Source organism: Sus scrofa, chromosome 11 (genome assembly GCF_000003025.6).
Source record: "Sus scrofa isolate TJ Tabasco breed Duroc chromosome 11, Sscrofa11.1, whole genome shotgun sequence".
In the NCBI taxonomy this organism is placed as follows: Eukaryota; Metazoa; Chordata; class Mammalia; order Artiodactyla; family Suidae; genus Sus; species Sus scrofa.
In genome coordinates this window covers 11,365,988-11,384,922 of record NC_010453.5, presented here as the reverse complement: position 1 = coordinate 11,384,922, position 18,935 = coordinate 11,365,988, and the positions used below count along the sequence as shown (strand labels likewise).

Here is an 18,935-nt window from a genome sequence, read left to right as displayed (position 1 = left end):
GGAGGAAAGAGAAAATGTGCTGAAGTATCACTGACTCTGGCTTCTGCCCTGAAGCAACACATGTCACTTCTTCTCAAACTGCTGGTCAAAGAAAGTCACATGACCAAGCGTTAGTTAAGGGGACTAAAGGAGTGGAAATACATCAAGTGCTCAATACGTGGGAAAGAACCAAACATACGAACAACCCTAAACATGACTCCAAAGGAACAAATCAGATAAAAGATAGACACAGATCTAAGAAACAGGTTACGAAATTATTGTAAGGCTAACAAAGCTCCTGTGAAGAATCAAGAGAGACTTGTACTGTGGTTGGACCAAGAGACTGTTAAGAAGGAGATGGTTAATTTTATTAGATCACAGAAAGGTTCTGAATATGGAGGACACCCTTTAAATGAACACTTAGCTTTGCAATGTATAGTTTTTTTTTTTTTTTTTTTTTTTTTTTTTATGCCGAACTGTCATACGTTGCCTGAATGAGCAGGCAATACAATTCCTCAATTTCTTTGATGACATGCAATGCTTTTGACAGGCTTAGTGTTTGAGTTCAACTCCTTCCTTAGAAAGCCTGAAGTTATAGAATTGCTCTTTTCTTAAAGTTTCTTACCTAAATAAAAGCTTACATTAGAGAGGATTAGTCTTGTCCAAGAGAATTTTCTTGATCTTTTTTGTGACGCTGAGACTGTTACTTTATTTTATTCCCCCAAGTTTTTCAGATATTAAAAATATATAAAACATCAGAAGCCTACCACACTGTTTGATTATTATTACATTGTCAATTTCTCCACGTGTCAGAAAGGTCAGGTATAGTGAAGACACAGAGAGAGAGTTTGCTGGATTTGGTGATCCGAATGCAGTGGGTGGAAAGCCTGACTGCACTGGGCTGCTCAATGAAAGAAAACTGAGGAAGCGAAGGTGGCAACTGGAATGCACTCTTTCAAAGAATTTTGTGGTAAAAGCTAAGAAAAACTAGGACAGGAGGCTGAGAGAAAAACAGGTTCATGGTTTTTAGGATGAAGAGACTTAAATATGGTTGTAGACCTCAGAGTGTGAAAGAGTCAGAGAAACACTGCAAGAGAGAAATGGTGATAGGGAAATCTTGAAGAAGGCATTAGAGAATGGACTGGCTTGGAAAGGAATAAGGATAGTTTTTTCTTCAGAAAAAGAGTGAAAAGACAAGAGTACCTGACATTTTTCTTTACTTGTTCACATATAAAATAGACCACGGTAGTACTCATGAATGGACCCTGACTTAAGTGATATGATTGTCAACTGTATTGTAATTCTTATCCAGAGAAGTGCAAACTCCTCGCTCATGTATGCCTTGGACTTCTGAAGTGAAATGTGGTCTTAAATCTTAATATTTAATCTTTAGCCCCTGCTACGCATGGGCCACATAAGTAATATTCAATAAATACTATTGAATTTAGTATTCATAAATTCAATGGTGAGCTGCAATTCACATGCAATTTACCTCTTGGTATTACCAGAGATGCGAGGTCATACGACACATAATAAAACCTCTTAAAATGTTCCTACTAAGGATGCTCATAACAAGGCATTTCTCTACTCCCATGAAAATATAATCTAACTGGGTTCCTGTTCCATGGAGACATGAAAGAACACTAGGAATTACAAAAAGAAGGATCTCTCTCTCTCTTTTTCGATACGTAAGAAGACAAGATATTTTCTGTTATCCTCTGAGCTCAGGTAAAAAGTTTAAGGCTCTATCTTGCTCTTCTTGCCACCCCTCTCTTGTCCATGTCTTTCCTCAGACATAGGTACATATTAAACACTTCTGTGATATAGGATTATGTGATACAGGATTTTAAGACAACATTAGCTGAAACATCAATTTTCTCATAAAAGATTCGAAAATCTGACAGCTTCATATTGTTTTCCAGATGTCTCTACAACTTCACTTTTTATATTTTATATGATTAGATCTTAGACACTGTATCTTTGAAGGAATAACTGATGGTATCTATAGAACCAGAAGAAATAGACGATGTAAATTCCACATGACTGTGCCATAGCATTTAGGCAACAAAGATCCAATTCCAGAAGTTTAGTGACATTAGATGGAAAACAGAAGGGAAATCTTCGTGTATAAAATTTAAGAAATATCACTTTTCCTGGTATCTTTTTTTTTTCTAGGTTCCATTAGTTATTTGGTTGTCAAACATGAGTGTTTCTTTTTCCACCATAGAAGCCTACTTGATATGGCTAGGAGTACAGGAGTAGCTCTGCAGGCCTTGACCTAAGTAAGGACCAAAGTATTTCATCTATGTTAACAGTTTTTAAGTCAGTTTTTGAAGATTTTCAAAATTCCTCATCAAATATAATGGACATTTTCAACTTACCAAGTCAATTTCTGTTAACTACATTAACTAATATTAACAATTTTTAAAGTGACAAAAATGTTATCATTTGTCTTTCCTTAAGAAAGTTTCAAGTTTTTATTTTTCAAAGTGTGGAATGTGCTCAAAGTCTCAGACAGGAGATATAAGTACCAACTTCCAGGACATACCTATTCATTTCCCTGGTGTGTGACAGGAAAAAAAGAAGTAACTTATTTTAAAATTATAAATAATAGAATAAATTAGTAAAATATGGTTTTATCATTTATTTACTTGTTTGTTTATTTTTGGCCGCCATGTGCAGCAGCTTGATGTGAGTTCTCAGTTCGCAGACCAAGGACTGAACTCAGGCTGCAGTGGCAGAAGCACTGAGCCCTAACCACTAGACCATAAGGGAACTCCCCACAAAATATGAATTGTATAAGATGAGAGCACAGAATGTTCCTGTTATAGGGGTTGCGTGGGTCATGGATCGTGTCACTCCTTTATCCACAGCATGCCAGGAGCTGCTTCAATAGAAGAGTTAGATAAGTAACAGCTGAAGCCATAAAAATAGCACTAAAACTAGAAATTTTATTTTATTTAATATTATCATTAATTTTTTGTTTTTTGTTTTTTAGGGCCGCACCAGCAGCATGTGGAAGTTCCCAGACTAGGTGCTGAATTGGAGCTGCAGCTGCCGGCCTACACCACAGCTCACGGCAACGCTGAGTCCTTATCCTAATGAGCAAGGCCAGGGATTGAACTCACATCCTCATGGATCTCAGTCGGGTTAGTTAACCACTGAGCCACGAAGGGAACCCCAGAAATTTTAAACACAAGTTTTCATCAGCTCTTTTCTGGAATTTTGCATGAGACTTATTTATTTTACTCCCCCATTGTTATGGCAAATGTTAAATAGATCTCATATAGCAACAAGGAAAACACATTTATTTCTTTCAGCTACTTAAAAAAAATGACAAATGAGAGAAGAAAAAAAGGGACAATAAAATATCTCACAAGATAAAGTATATGTTCCCTCTCGGAAAAATGTCAGGATTGAATGCGAGTTTTAAAACTTGTTTAATGATTTCTGAATGACAGTTGTAAAAGTAGCACAAATAATCAATTTGGGGAGCATCTTTAGTTGAAAAGTCCAATCTCTTTACATTCTTGGTAAAATGTGGCTAACAGTATCAAGCAGTAAACAAAAATGCCTAATTGTAAGGAAAAAAAATGGAATGGAATCGAAAAAGTAATCCATAGGAAAAGCCTAACAAATGACATATACTCTCCTTTGGGTATCCTAAGTTGTAGATCTTATTCTTAGAAAAGAGACAATGCCATAATATGCATTTATGTTGGCAAAGCAATAATTTTAAAGTGTTTAAAGAAATGATTTTAAAACTTTGGAAATGAAAATGGGATCAAGCATACATCATTATTTTCTCAACACTAAATATTCTTTTTATTACTCTTGGAACATTCCCTCTGAGACATAATTATTTATATTTGCAGCGACTTCTCACTCATATATCTCCCCACTAGATCATAAACTTATTAATAAAAGGAAAGAACTTATTTTATCTAACTATGTGGACCTTGTAGGCAGCAGGTGCCTGGCATACTTTATGTACGCAATATATTTTTGTGGTCGAATTGAATTTATTTCTCCAAAATCTATGGTGCCACTTAGATCTATAAGGTCTCAATTCAGACTGAACAAAAGAATCAACAGGAATCCTGTTTAAAAGCACCAGTCATATCAGAAGAATCATTAAGGATAGGACCCAGGCATCAGTAATATTTTAAAGCTTCTCCAGTGATTAGGAGTTGAAGGCAGTGCTAAGAACCACTGACTTGGGTCTTTTTTTCCCTCTGTACATACACAAACCTCAAAGTTCCTAACTTGCCAGCATGGAGTAATTTAGCTGTTATGAAGTGATAAGTATATTTCCCTTCAAATTGTTCAATTATTTAAATTCCTTCCACTCAAATGTAAAATAGGATACTACTGCATTATAATAATTGAAGTAGCCACATCTCATATATAAGGCCATTGCTAAGGTCCTTTTCTGCTGTGACATGGTATTTCATTCCCATAAGTGGCATTTTTGTAAGACTCAAAGTGTTACCTTAAAATGAACATGTCAACAAATATAAGTAATGAATCAGGTTACAGAGTGATTATAATTCTTTACATTGTACACATTTGCTTCTGCATTTTAAAAAGTACTTCTTAAATGCATATTACTATATAACTGACTCCAGGAGTTTCAAAAGTATAATTAGGTAAAATATTGAAAGGAAAGATGCACAAAGCTTTGTGACAAGAAAGGAGACTGCACAGAGGAGGAGCTGTGAATCTGCTGTGGTTGCTGAGGCATCAACTACTACGTTGAGAGTTAAGAAATGGGATACAGCTAGACAGGGGAAGGGCATTTTAATCACTGTCCTAGCTCCCTAACAATTTTGACATATAGACATAGAGAAATAACTTAAAGCAAATGGATACATGAGAATATATACAAGGGGATAATAATAATAATAATAATAATAATTTATTATCATTTCAACAAAGATAATCTCTTGGCAATGATGGGGGAAAAAAAGGTCTATTTAAAAAATCTTATCTACAAATCATTCCAAAGCCTTTTGCTATTTGAGAAGACATACGGACACACACATACACCCACTGGCTCCACTACTGAAGAAAATGAACAGCCGTAAGAAAAGGTGTAAATTAAACGAAGGCATCCAATTTTTATCTTCATGGGCAAACATACTGAGTTTGAAGTCCTGCAGAGAGCTGCCAAGTCTTTAGACAGTTTTGTCACAATTTTTTAACTCTTCTACGTGGGTGCATAAAATTTCCTCAAGATGAAGAACTTTTTTCAGAGAAGTGGATATCAAGTTAAGGACCCTTTGAAACTAAACACTTTGAAGACAAATAGGTTCCAGAAGGATGACAATGAAATCCCTATGTTCTCTTCACAATCACTTTATGGTAGTTAGATAACCTAGTAGAAACATCGGACTCAGCACATAATTTTTCTCCCCATCAGTTTTTCTTCCTCTATGTCAGTTCAGTGCACATTTCTCATTCCCTTTTGCTCTGCATACAATTAAGTAAACCAATTTAATGTCCTTAGAGATTTAATCCACCTCAAATTCTTTGAAAATATGGAAAATATTTCAAGGTAAAAATGGGAGGTTAAATTGAGATCTTAAGTCTTCTGGAACCCCAGAATTATTTTTTACTTCCAATGTCCTTAATGTCTACTTATCATTAATTGACACTAAAAGCAGTATGTTCCTCAAAAAATTTATAACAAATGTTCATTATATCTGGCATGCTTATAAATTCTGTGCAATAAGTTAGAGAAGTTAATAAGTACAGAGACTGAGGTAAAAAATACTATGCAGAGAGAAAAACAGAGTAATGTTTTCAATATATGCAAAAATAAAACTAATAAAAATATGCAAGAATTCAAAATATGATTTTTCACTTTCATTGCTTATTTTTATGAACATCTTCCTAAAAGTGTTGTAGGAAAAACTGAATGCAAGAAATGGATAACTGGAAGTTCCCCTGTGGCACAATGGGTTAAGGATCCAGTTTTGCTGCAGCTCTGGTGCAGGCTACAGCTGTGGTGAGGGTTCGACCCCTGGCCTGGGATCTTCCACATGCTGCAGGTGTGGTCAAAAAAAAAAAAAAAAAAAAAAGGAGTTCCAGTTGTGATTCAGGGAGTTAAGCACCTGATGCTCTCCCTGTGAGGATGCAGGTTGGATCCCTGGCCTCACTCAATGTATTAAGAATTTGGCGTTGCCACAAGCTACAGGTAGGCCACAGATGTGGCTCACATCTGGTGTTGCCATGGCTGAGATGTAGGCCAGCAGCTGCAGCTCCGATTCGACCCCTAGCCTGGGAACTTCCATATGCTGCAGGTGTGGCTATAAAAAGGAAAAAAAAAAAGGACTGATCAACGATCTGTGCAAAGAAGTTATTGATATGAATTCCAACCATAGAAAACTCATTAAGCGATATGGAAATATATCTAGTTGATTACTAAAAGAAGAGTTAGTGTATTAGATAAAGATAAATATGAGTTTCCCAGGATCTCAGTAGTATGCTGAATTGTGTAAATATTTAAGAAAATGTTATAGATATTTTATTATAGTTGATTTACAATGTTCTGTTAACTTCTGCTGTACAGCAAAGTGTGTAAGTAAATTTAATACAATTTTTTATTAAAATATTCTTATGAATGTATGCACACATGCAATATGCTTGTTTGCATTTATAATGAAAAATAATCTTGATTGTTTTATAGTATATATTTTAAACAGAGCTTTTTCTGTAACTATGAATATCTACAACATACAGGCATATTTTATTGAGTTCTTGAGGATACTTCTTTCTTACTGAGAAAACACCTGCTACTAGAAATGATCAGAAGAGGGAGTTCCCATCGTGGCGCAGCAGAAACGAATCCGACTAGGAACCAGGAGGTTGTGGGTTCAATCCCTGGCCTTGTTCAGTGGGTTAAAGATCCAGCATTGCCATGAGCTGTGGTGTAGGCCGCAGACACTGCTCAGATCTGGCATTGCTGTGGCTGTGGTGCAGGCAGGCAGCTGTAGCTCCGATTTGACCCCTAGCCTGGGAACCTTCATATGCTGTGGTTGTGGCCCTAAAAAGAAAAAAAAAGAAAAAGAGGAGTTCCCGTTGTGGCACAGTTGTTAATGAATCCGACTAGGAACCATGAGGTGGAGGGTTCGATCCCTGGCCTTGCTCAGTGGGTTAAGGATCCGGCGTTGCCATGAGCTGTGGTATAGGTTGCAGACGGATCCTGCGTTGCTATGGCTCTGGCATAGGCTGGTGGCTACAACTCCGATTCGAGCCCTAGCCTGGGAACTTCCATATGCCATGGGAGCAGTCCTAGAAAAGGCAAAAAGACAAAAAAAAGAAAAAGAAAAAAAGAAATCAAGGAAATGATAACTTTAGTAAATACAAAAAGAGGAAATGATTCAGATTTTAAGATACATGTATGGAGGAAAAGAGTAGAGGCTAGAATAGGGTTTTTTGAAGAAGTTTAAAAAAAAAAAAGACTTTCAAAACTTAAAAACAATGAAACAAAATCCTGTACTGGTCTATAATCAATGAAATAACATTAAGTGTCCGTCTCTAATTCCCACTATTCTTTACAAAAAAGATAATCTACACTTATTTAACAGAACACATTTCTTAAGGGTTTACAAAATCTGAGTCATGACTGATGTAGTACTATTTTAAGGTATATTGTATTGTTGGTATCACTCTTGAATGATGGTCTTTGAATGTCATATTTTTCTAGAGCTAAGAATAGGTGTATCAAAGAGTGAGTCTCAAAACTTTATAATTTGAGAAAAAGATTTGTTAAAATATGAATATAAGGGAAATTACATATCTCATTAGCATTGAGAGCTCAAGACTGCATATGACCATCACAAAAGTGCTGGGTATTATTAAACCACTATGCAAGTTTAGCTTGTCATAAAATGTTCATAGATAAAGATAAAATAGACGTTTAATATTCCTCAAGATGCACTTTCTGAGGTCTTTTATGTGATAATAATTTGTGGCTACCAGCAAGGCCTACCCAGAAACAAGAAACCATTATGAAAGTTGCCTTATTTTCAAGAATAAATAGGGGACAACTATGCCTCATTGAACTGTTTATGTTTTGATGTTTCCTTGGCTTATTCACTCCTATATACCAAACCTGTAGCAGATATGATCTCAATTCACACCTTGCCAAGATAATAAATTACTCTGTACCACTTATCTTTGCTACCATTTCAGAAGAGAAGAAACCTCCAGCATTAAATTCTGAATGTTAAGACTCTATCATGCTTCCTTATCATGGAGCAGAACTGTGTACCATGACATTAAAATATTTTATTTTATTTTATTTTACTTTATTTTATTGCTTTTTTTTTCAGGGTTGCACCCATGGCATATGGAGGTTCCCAGGTCAGGGGTCTAATTGAAGCTACAGCGGCCAGCTTACACCACAGCCACAGCAATGCAGGATCCAATGTAGTCTTTGACCTACATCACAGCTCATGGCAACATCAGATCCTTAACCCACCGAACGAGGCCAGGGATCAAACCCACAATCTCGTGGTTCCTAGTCGGATTCGTTTCTGCTGCGGCACGACGGGAACTCCTAAAATATTTTAGTTTTATTCATGAATAATCATGCAGCTAGCATGGTATATGAGCCAGCATGAGAACTTTAGTGTTGTAGAGAAACTTGGGGGTCCTCCTTTTCTGACCCAGTGCAAGAATCTTTGACACACAATTAGCTGATCTTTGCTTGCAGACCTACAATACTGCAGGCTTCTGGAATACACTGTTCTACTTTTAGATTATATTAACATTAAAGAGAAGCACTGAAGTTCGTATTTGGACAAAAAAGCTGTGCCGACGAACAACATCCACTAGTCACATGTAGCTTTTACAAGTACTTGAAGCGTGGCTAGTCTGAGCTGGTATGTGTTCTAAGTATAAAATATATACTTGATTTGAAAGACGTAGAACCAAAAAAAGGAATGCAAATTATCTCATTAAATATTTCATATTGATTATATACATTTTGAAATTATATATATATATATATGTATATATTTTTTTTTAGGGCCGCACCCGCAGCACATGGAAGTTCTCAGGCTAGGGTCTAATTGGAGTTAAAGCTGCTGGCCTATTCCACAGCCACATCAAAGCCAGATCTGAGCCGTGTCTGTGACCTATACTACAGCTCATGGCAATGCCGGATCCTTAACCCACTGAGCGAGGCCAGGGATCGAACCTGCAACCTCATGGTTCCTAGTCGGATTCATTTCCGCTGCACCACGACGGGAACGCCTGAAATTATATTTAGGTTAAGTAAAATGTATTATAAAATTAATCTCACCTGTTCCTTTTTAAATGTGGTTATTAGAAAGCTAGGGAAAGAGTACATGGGATTCTACATATTAATTTTGCAACTTCTTGTCAGTCTTCATTATTATTTAAAGAACAAAACAAAACCACAGATTATGAGGAAATGTGCACGGGAAGAAAAAGGGAACAAAGAAAATTACTTATTAGAAGATGGCTAGTAAAAGTATGTTGATATATGTAAGATCAAATATATAAGATTAAAGGGGAAAAATCCACCAAAAAGCAAGAGGAGGTACAAAGTGGTAGGGTGATGACATATTATTTTCATTACTTTTAAAGCTGTTGTAATGTGCCTAAAGAATTTATATAATGAAAACATAGAAAAATAAAAATAGGGGTAAACAAACAAAGCAAAATATCTATGAAGACAGGAAAAGGGTGGACACTGTAGCAAAGTGTGGAAAGAAGTTTCAGGTCAGGGAGACCACGTGGTCAGTAAGCCAGGGAAATCTGTTTACCTCAGAATGCACTACAGTCCTTCTCCTCTGCCACAGAAACTGAAGCATTCCTAAGCAGTATCCTGCAGGTGGGCAAGGCTTACCAATTTCCTTCTCTCCCAAATGTAGTAGAATCATGAGAACTCAGAGGTGAGAAAAACTGCTGTTTCTCTTTTATATTTTAAATTTTTCACATAGATGAGCTCAGAACTTTTGTTTTTCCATCCTTTGCCTTCTCTGTTTATAATATGGATTAGGAACCAATTAATATACACGGATGAAAGTGTTGCATCATGTTTGTGTATGATATATACTAAGGTAGCTTAGAAAAAGATATTTTATAACATAAAGACGACTGACTCAAAATTTATTATACCTGCCAATTTCTCCAGGAGTTGAAATAAAAAGAAATCAACAAGAAAAAAGACCTCATGGAAGTGATCAAAAGTAATCTGAATTACATGGTCTTTAAATCTCTGATTGAATTTTCAGAGAGGGATGATGTCAATACTTGGGTAGATGACAGCTAGTTGACTCTGCTCTACTGATGAAATTGTTCAGTAGTTATTTTCCCCAAGGCACATTAAACAGGTATTTACTGACTATTTTATACTTACATTTTTCCTTCAAAATATGTACATTTTACTGTATAATCTTCTCCATATTTTCTAATAATTTAAAGTCATTACTATGATCCATGTTGAAAATAATCTTTATGCATCACCCATTTCCAATTTCCTGCTTAACTTTCCTTTTTTAATAGTACTTCTCTATTTAAAAAATTTTTTATTTTTATTTTTTTAAATTTTAATTTAAATTTTTTTCCGCTGTATAGCATGGGGACCAAGTTTCACTTACATGTATACATTTTTTTTCCCTCTCTTTGTTCTGCTGCGATATAATTAACTTTCTTTTCTATTTAGGATATACTACAAACTTTCTGGCAAGAAAGATGATATGGTCATACTAACTCCCCAAAAAACTGTAAATGCCCAGTATCCCCCTTTAACTTTGAGATGACATCATACTACAGATGAGAGTTGGAGGAGGCACTGACCAGAGAAAAAGGGATTTCTTAGATACTTAGGAAAAAAATAGTGGCCTTATTCCTTTTAAAAGCAAGGCAGAAACTGTAAAAGCAAACTTCAAGACCTACTGAACACGACTTGCAAGTTAGAAATTTCTTATCAATCTCAATTTTAGGCTATGTAACATACTGTAATATTTTACATGGAAAAATAATCTCAGGAAAATATTGTTCCATGTGTTTGCTGGAAATGGGTAATTCCCTACATCACAAATAAACCCAAATAAATACACGGGCTAGCTACTCAATTTCTAAAGTGCTCCAAATAAGGCTGATCATTGGTCTGAGCTTGTTGCAGGTTCATTTCTCTCCAGATTTTGGCTCACACCAAATCTCCTTCTCTACTTAGATTGAGGAGAAGGTCTGTTACCTTCAAGGGGTCCATCTTTAGTGCATCTTACTAAAGCCTTCCATGAAAATCTTATTTCTGGGTTCAAAGAAACAATTTTCTGAACCGCATATAGTTGGCACTTGATTATATTCAATTTAAAATACCATGCCGCAGCTTTCAATTCTTCCTTGATTTCAAATTGAGCTATAAAACAGGTTGGTTTCATGGATAAAACCAAACTCTTTAAGAACTAGAAGAATGTATCAATAAATATTTAGTAAAGATTACAAATGTTAAAATATAAAAGTAGTCACTAAGTAATTAAATGTGACATAATTTCATCATGATAATTAGGATTCCATAGTTCTAAAGATGCTTGAAAAAACTCTGTCCATCAGTAGTTTTCTTAATTTATAATCTTCCTATCTTAAACACCAAAACTCCTTTGGCATTGAATACTTATAAATGAATATTCTTTAGTAGTCCTTCCTCCACTTCAACCTATCTTAGGTTTATTATAGTTATAAGAAAAGTATGTCTTTTTCTTTTGTACTATCTGATGAAACTGGAGAAAAAATAGAAAATTGAAATGTTCAAAGGCTAAATCATCTGAAAAAGGAAGATTATTCTTCAGTTGTGGTTCATTTGTAAGTGCTGTGTTTAGAAGTCCTAGGTTATGGCCTTGATCATATCAGTGGAATCACTAGAAACCTTTTTATTTAAGTAAGTATATGGAGTATTTAAAAAAGAATAAAGGCAAAACAAAACCACAAAATCACTCATGTTAGTAACTTAAAGAGACCTGCAAGGCTTGACTTCTACTTATGTTACTTATACATAGTTTTGGTTTTTAATGAGAATAAAAATGATTTATTAAGAATACACTTGTGTAATCAGTGCTTCAAGTCAGAAAGTACTTAAATACTGAGACATTATTTTACATAAGAATTTCTCAATTTATAAAACATTTTTTATTGACAGATAAGGCACAGAAAAATGCAAGTGGCATCTGCTAATCTTTAGTTATGAAAACTTAAAGAAATCCTATGGGATAACATCACTCAATTTTTCCTGGAGAACCTCTGATGGAGACTTCCTAAAAAAAAAAAATCTGGAAATAATTAGAAGCTATTATAGTACCCTAAAAAGTTTACTTGAAAACTAAATCTGCTCTTCATCAAAAAACACAATACATTCAGAAAAATTTGATGAAAAAATAAGGTCCACATATAGAATAATGAAAAGCACCTCAACCACACCTGATTGTAAAACTTAAAAAAACGAAAAAGCTGACAGAGGGTAATAGCAGACCTATGAGATACTGAAGAACTCTGGAGGAAATATTGTATTAACTGATTAAGAACTGATTTTTCAAAACACAATACAGTAATTATTTAACTTCAGTTCACTTTACTTCCAATTTAAAAAAAAATCATGTGACTAAGTACATTTTTAATATGAATTGAAAAGGAAGAAGAATAGTTAATTATTAAAATTTACTTTTATTTCATAAGATCTACATGGAAAAGAAAAACGTCCATATATAGTAAAAAATGTTTGGGGCATTTGTGGAATAATAGATGCTATATAATGATAATGCTAATAGCATCTTAAAACTTAAAATATGTTTTCCACAGAGACCCAAAATTCCACTGGGGGGTAGACTGGATGGCGTGTCCCTTAGAGTTTAAAAGACTGTCCATATGAACTGAATTATCCTTGACAAGTACCTTCAGACACGTGTAATGTGATCTCATGTAAATTTAGACCACATTTTTTTTTTTTTTTTTTTTTTTTGCACATGAACCACTGGCAATAGTTAAGTTTATTCAGGAGCTCAGATAAAAACGAAAGAAAAGCTGAAATCCTTAATAAGATGTAGTGGTTACCACGCATTTCCGAAGTGAAAAGCAGAAAAATAAAAGCATTTAATGTGTTGTAGCAAATGAAAGAAAAACTAATGCTGTGAGAAATGCTGCATTTTCCTTTCCTTTTTCAGTTCTTAGCTACCTCTTCTCTCCAAACAAAACATTATCCTTCCATGGTTTATCCACATTTAGAGAAGGAAAAGCTAATTCTAAACAAATACACCAGAAAATTCCATTTGCATTGAAAACTTATTCTATCCAATAATTAAATCCCAGTGTGGATAATAGTTGTATTCCCCACTGTGGGAAAAAATATATACACTTCATCAAGGTAGTTACTTATTCAGATTTTCAGCTAATTTTTTAGTACCAATAAGAACTCATCATAATAACATAGAGCTATCAATACTTGCAAAAGGCCGACTGTAAAACAAAAGACAATTCCAGACGATGCAGCTTTAAAGACTCCTCAGGATTGCCTCCGCCTTGGCACAAAGACAGCCTACAGAACAATACTAATTCTACAGGGATCAGCAACATTATCAAAGAGATGCATTAAGGCCTTCAGAAGAGAACTCAGCTCTGGAAAGCACTGCTGTGCCAAGCCATCTCCGCAGCATCAGCAACTCTATTTCTCTTTATCAGAGGTTTGCTCCTGCTATGACTGCCTGGCTAATGGGTGAAAAGAGGGTATAAATCATCATGCATCTGACTCGTAGAGAAAAATGGCAGATTATTTTAAGAAACTTTGAAGCCATATCCATACTCTGTGTGTCCTCAAAACCAAGGTTTGATACATCTGTGGAACAACTAATGATCTGCAAAAGATGCATTTAAAAAGTAATTTAAAAGTAGAATAGTAAACTCTTCCCACCTGAATTACACTGAAGGAAGATTATTCATCTGCTTCTTTAAAAATATTTTGTGGAAAGCCAGATCTCGTTTTAATAGAAAATAAAATAATTGGAGCTTTGTTTTCTTTTTTACAAATACAATTTAAGGTCATTTAAATGAGGTATATTTAATCAATTAACCCCCTGGATATTTAAAACACACTGAATTATTTAAAAAATTCAAGTTAAAAATCAAATTGAGACATGTTTATAATAATGCTTGGCTGAAACACTGAAAGAAAGTGCACTGCATAGAGAGCTTAAATTTCTCACTCTTCCTTTCAATCAATATCTGAGGCAAAGTTTCATCTCTAGGGCCCTTAATGGCAGGAATTCCTGGAGCCAGCAAATGAGTAATGTTAAACCTATGATCAGATGATGAGGCCATCAAAGACACTAGACACTAATGCTACATTCTTCTTTATTCCTCTGAACTGCAGTGAAACCGAGAGCTAAAGAGGAAGGAATTTTATACTATTTTTTTTCATAAAACCTTTTTTTTTTTTAATGTGCATCATCAAGAACCTAAAAAGTCCTGCTAGATCTCAAAGATGTCTCTCGAACTCAGGACTCTGGCATTAGGTAACAATTTTCAAATGCCCTACAGATGAACTCCTGCCAGGGAAACTTTTCTTTAACTTTTCCTTATTAAAACTCTTCCTGCATGAAAAGAGGAAAATGGACCTAATGATTTCCCTTGAATATATTCTTGAAGAAAGTAAACCTGAAGACTGAAAATCAATAGGTAAGTTTTTGGTTTTGTTTTTGCTGATGCTTTAAAGGATCAACTGAAGCCATACTGTTGTTTATTTGGAAGTTAGCAGTGGTTTTAGCCAGACCTCAGGTCAGTAACTACAAACAGTATTGATGTATTTTCCTTTCCACTGAGGAAACTAGGGATAAATGTAATAACTACTTGTTACAAACATGCATGAGGTCTTTTTAAATTCTCATATTACAAAATATTTAATACTTTTGGGAAAATCAGGATCACTAGGAGACTTGCAGAGCTGGTGCATCAGGTCCCTTTATCAGAAAAATGTTACACGTAATTTTCTTATAATTGCTCACAAATACCCTACAATTATTAGTCTACTTTTAATTCTTATCATTAAAAGTAAATGGTATAAGTAGAGTTTTAGAATTTACCCTTAAATTACATTAAAAAGGGGTAAGAAGCAAGGTATCATATCAAAAAAACCCCACTAATGAGTTAATTTCACACTTTGACTCTTGCATTTAAAAAACTCTACTTTTCATGATCTCAAATAGCGAAAAAGAAATCATGTAATTAACAATGAAGGTCAAAATTATAAATACTACTGTATCATTTTAAAAGGAGGGGGTGTAAAGAAGAGTGTGAGATAATAAATTATATAATTTGCAGAGATTAAAAAATAGAAGATAGTTTAGGTAATAAGAGAGCTAAAGAGAGAAGAAGGGAGAGGGAGATTAAAGTGATATTTGCATGGTAAGATCATCTACACCAAAAAATCACTATCATTTATTTTTTTCATCTATGAGATAAAAGAAATTTTAAAATGTATGAACATATACATATCTATTCACATACATTCTCTTGTTAGTGACACAAAACAACCCTTATGTGGTTTAATGTAATCAAGTGAATGAGATTTCCTACCTGAGAACAAAGCAGCATAACAAGCTCAACCACAGATGTGCTGGACTTCATACAAACAAGGCCTAAAACAAAGAAACGTTAAGACAAAGTGAAATTACACTGGTAAAAATCACCATTCCCAGTTAATTCATTATACAGTTTTAACTTCTAAAATCCTTCTTTAAAATAGAATTCCTGAAATAACATAAATGGAGGCATTCACTGACTTTTTTTAGCATTAATTTTAAAATATACAGATATTCAAAAAGATGTGAAAACTACAAAAAGACAAAAAAAACAAAAAAAAAACAAAAAAAACCCCAAAACCTGACTTCTTGCTACTGTTATTTATGGTCAGGCGTTTCTTATATTTATACAAGTTGGGGGTAGTCATCAAAACCAATGACCTAGTTAGAGCTCCTTTTATTCCAGTGACATTCGCTATGTGATTATCTTCTGGAGCACAGAACAATAATCACTGAAGATCTGCTTAAATTACCTTCTAGCAGACAAAAATAAAATAATTTATTAACAGGTAGTTCTCCATAGGTTGTCAATTGTTAAATGAATGTTAAAATATTAAAAAATAATTTCACATAAAATTAACCTTATGCAATTTTTATAAAATCTTCCATTTTTCTTCTTCCAAAATCTCTGAATAGACATCAGAAGAAAAAAGATAAATAAGAATATATATGTAATAACAGCTACTACTCAATGATCACTTACTCTGTGTTGGGTACTGTGTTAAGTGCCTGATTCTCATTTACATTCTGTGACATACTACTATCATGTCCATTCTACAGGTAAGAAAATATTCATCTTAAAAACAGTTTAAATATTGGTTATTCATCAAGATTTTTTCCAGTCAAAAGGTTGACATCTGTATAACATGTAATAAGAAGGCAGATCAAGATTGGCAGTATTTTTAAGTGCCAACATAAAGATGTAACCAAGGATTAATAACAATTTCTGGAGGAGAGTATATTAATCATGATGTTTGCTAACTGAAAATACATTTTTAAAGTTTTTAACTGTTTTAAAAATTAAATTAATAGACTCATTTTTTTCTGTTTGAAGAAAACATAACCAGTAAAAACACTGCATCAGTAAGAAATGCCAGAGTCTTACATTGTTGTTGCTAAATGGCAAGCTAAAGCGAAACCAGGGTTTTTTTTCTCTTCAGGTGATTTCAATAAAGAGTCTCCAATGCCTTCCAGACACTAGCATGTGTATTTGCTGTAGGTAGTGGATAAATACCCCTCCATGCCCATTCTGCTAACAACCTGTCCCTAATGTTCAGACCAACAGAGCAAGTTGTAAAAAGGCACTAGTACTCCATCTTATCAGATCTTTGGGCAGACAGTCAACTAACGAAATAAGAGGCAGATGTGAAAAGCTCATTTAAGAGACTATTGTTGTAATTGATCAGCAATTCTCATGCTCAGGAGCTACAGAATCAGAAAGATTAATGGGACATTTATCACTTGTTGGCTACTCAACTATTTGAAATTCTGACAAAGAAAAACTAAGTAAAAGGCCAAAGGACTATGACGAGCAAAAGGATCACAATTAAAATTCGTACTCTAAATCAATTTAATTTTAGGTGGTAAAGCTATATAAAGAACGATTAGACTACAAGGCTATATAATGAATGACCATATAAAGAATTATTAACTATATATTCTGTGTACTAGAGGTTCTTTTAAAATACGTATCAAGGTAAACATTAGAAAAACACACAATGACATTCGTTTTTCAGATTATGTTTTATTTTTTAATTAATTAATTAATTATTTTTTGCTGTTTCTTGGGCCGCTCCTGCGGCATATGGAGGTTCCCAGGCTAGGGGTTGAATCGGAGCTGCAGCCACCGGCCTACGGCCTAGGCCAGAGCCACAGCAACGCGGGATCCGAGCCGCGTCTGCAACCTACACCACAGCTTATGGCAACGCCGGATCGTTAACCCACTGAGCAAGGGCAGGGACCGAACCTGCAACCTCATGGTTCCTAGTCGGATTCGTTAACCACTGCGCCACGACGGGAACTCCCAGATTATGTTTTAGAATGAACTTCTAAAAAACTGCTGGGTAACAAGAATATTCATATTTTTTCCAAACACATACTATCATTCCATCACAAGAAAAACATAAACAAAGGCTCCACCAATGCTTTGTTCAAAGGAAAATACAAATGACAGGATAGCAAAATTGAAATTTGCAAACAGTACTCTAGGTACTTTGAAAAAGGCCATTGTGATCTCAACTCGATAAACCCTGATGTGATTTGCTGAATTAGTTTTGGAGAGAATGAACAAAATGATAATGGATCCTCCTCAAAAATAAAACAACACAAAAACAAAAATAATTTTGACAGAACACAAGAGAGGCAATTTTGGAAGAATTATCAACCTTCAAAAATTAAATAATAGGGAGTTCCCACTGTGGCTCAGTGGTTAACGAATCTGACTAGGAACCATGAGGTTGCGGGTTCAGTCCCTGCCCTTGCTCAGTGGGTTAAGAATCTGGCGTTGCCGTGAGCTGTAGTGTAGGTCGCAGATGCGGCTCGGATCCCGCATTGCTGTGGCTCTGGCGTAGGCGGTGTAGGCAGGCGGCTACAGCTCTGATTCGACCCCTAGCCTGGGAACCTCCATATGCTGTGGGAGCAGCTCTAGAAATGACAAAAAGACAAAATAAATAAATAAATAAATAATTTTGGTTGGAACTATTTCTAAGTGTTAAAATTACTATAAAAACAAACAGATTTTTATTAGAGACAGGACATACTGAAGATAACTAGCATATTACTTTAGATATTTAGTAGAGATATTAAGAAAAGCATTGCATGATGACACTATCTTTAAGTAAAAAGTCACCTATATTTGAAAATTTGTGGTTTTGTATAATTTTAATCATAAGCTCAAGAAAGCTAAATTTATCTAGTGATGCTGGAAATAACTCCAGCTATATATGCATTAGGCAAATATTTGCCAAGTGTATGTCTCAGAAAGGATAAGTTTTTTTCCTTTTTGTATCTGGCAAGAAATTCATAACCAAATCAACTCATTTAAATCTCCTTGCACAGGGAACTCTACCCCAAATTCAGTGATGGTCCATATGGGAAGAGAATAGATGTGTGTATATGTATAACAATCACTTTGTTGTACAGTAGAGATAATTACAACATTGTAAATCGACTACACTTCAATAAAAATTTTTAAAATGAAAAAAGTCTCTTTATATGAGCAGAGGATATTGTCAGCACTCAGGATTTTAAGTAGTAAGACATTATCTACACTTTTACAACTGCTCCATATTTTAATTCCAATCTAAGATTATCTAACATTTACTTAAAGTTTTATCATTTACAAATCATTTT

The 18,935-nt window shown here is 34.6% G+C and overlaps 1 protein-coding gene across 16 annotated transcripts in view; it reads right to left on the bottom strand.

Moving 5' to 3' along the window:
* NBEA (neurobeachin) overlaps nt 1–18,935 on the bottom strand; it is a 637,779-nt gene that overhangs the window by 337,937 nt on the left and 280,907 nt on the right. For all 16 annotated transcript variants that reach the window (XM_021065194.1, XM_021065195.1, XM_021065200.1 and 13 more), the window contains one exon: nt 15,580–15,641. In XM_021065194.1, the coding sequence (XP_020920853.1) occupies nt 15,580–15,641 (62 nt within the window). The remainder of the gene's footprint in view (nt 1–15,579; nt 15,642–18,935) is intronic.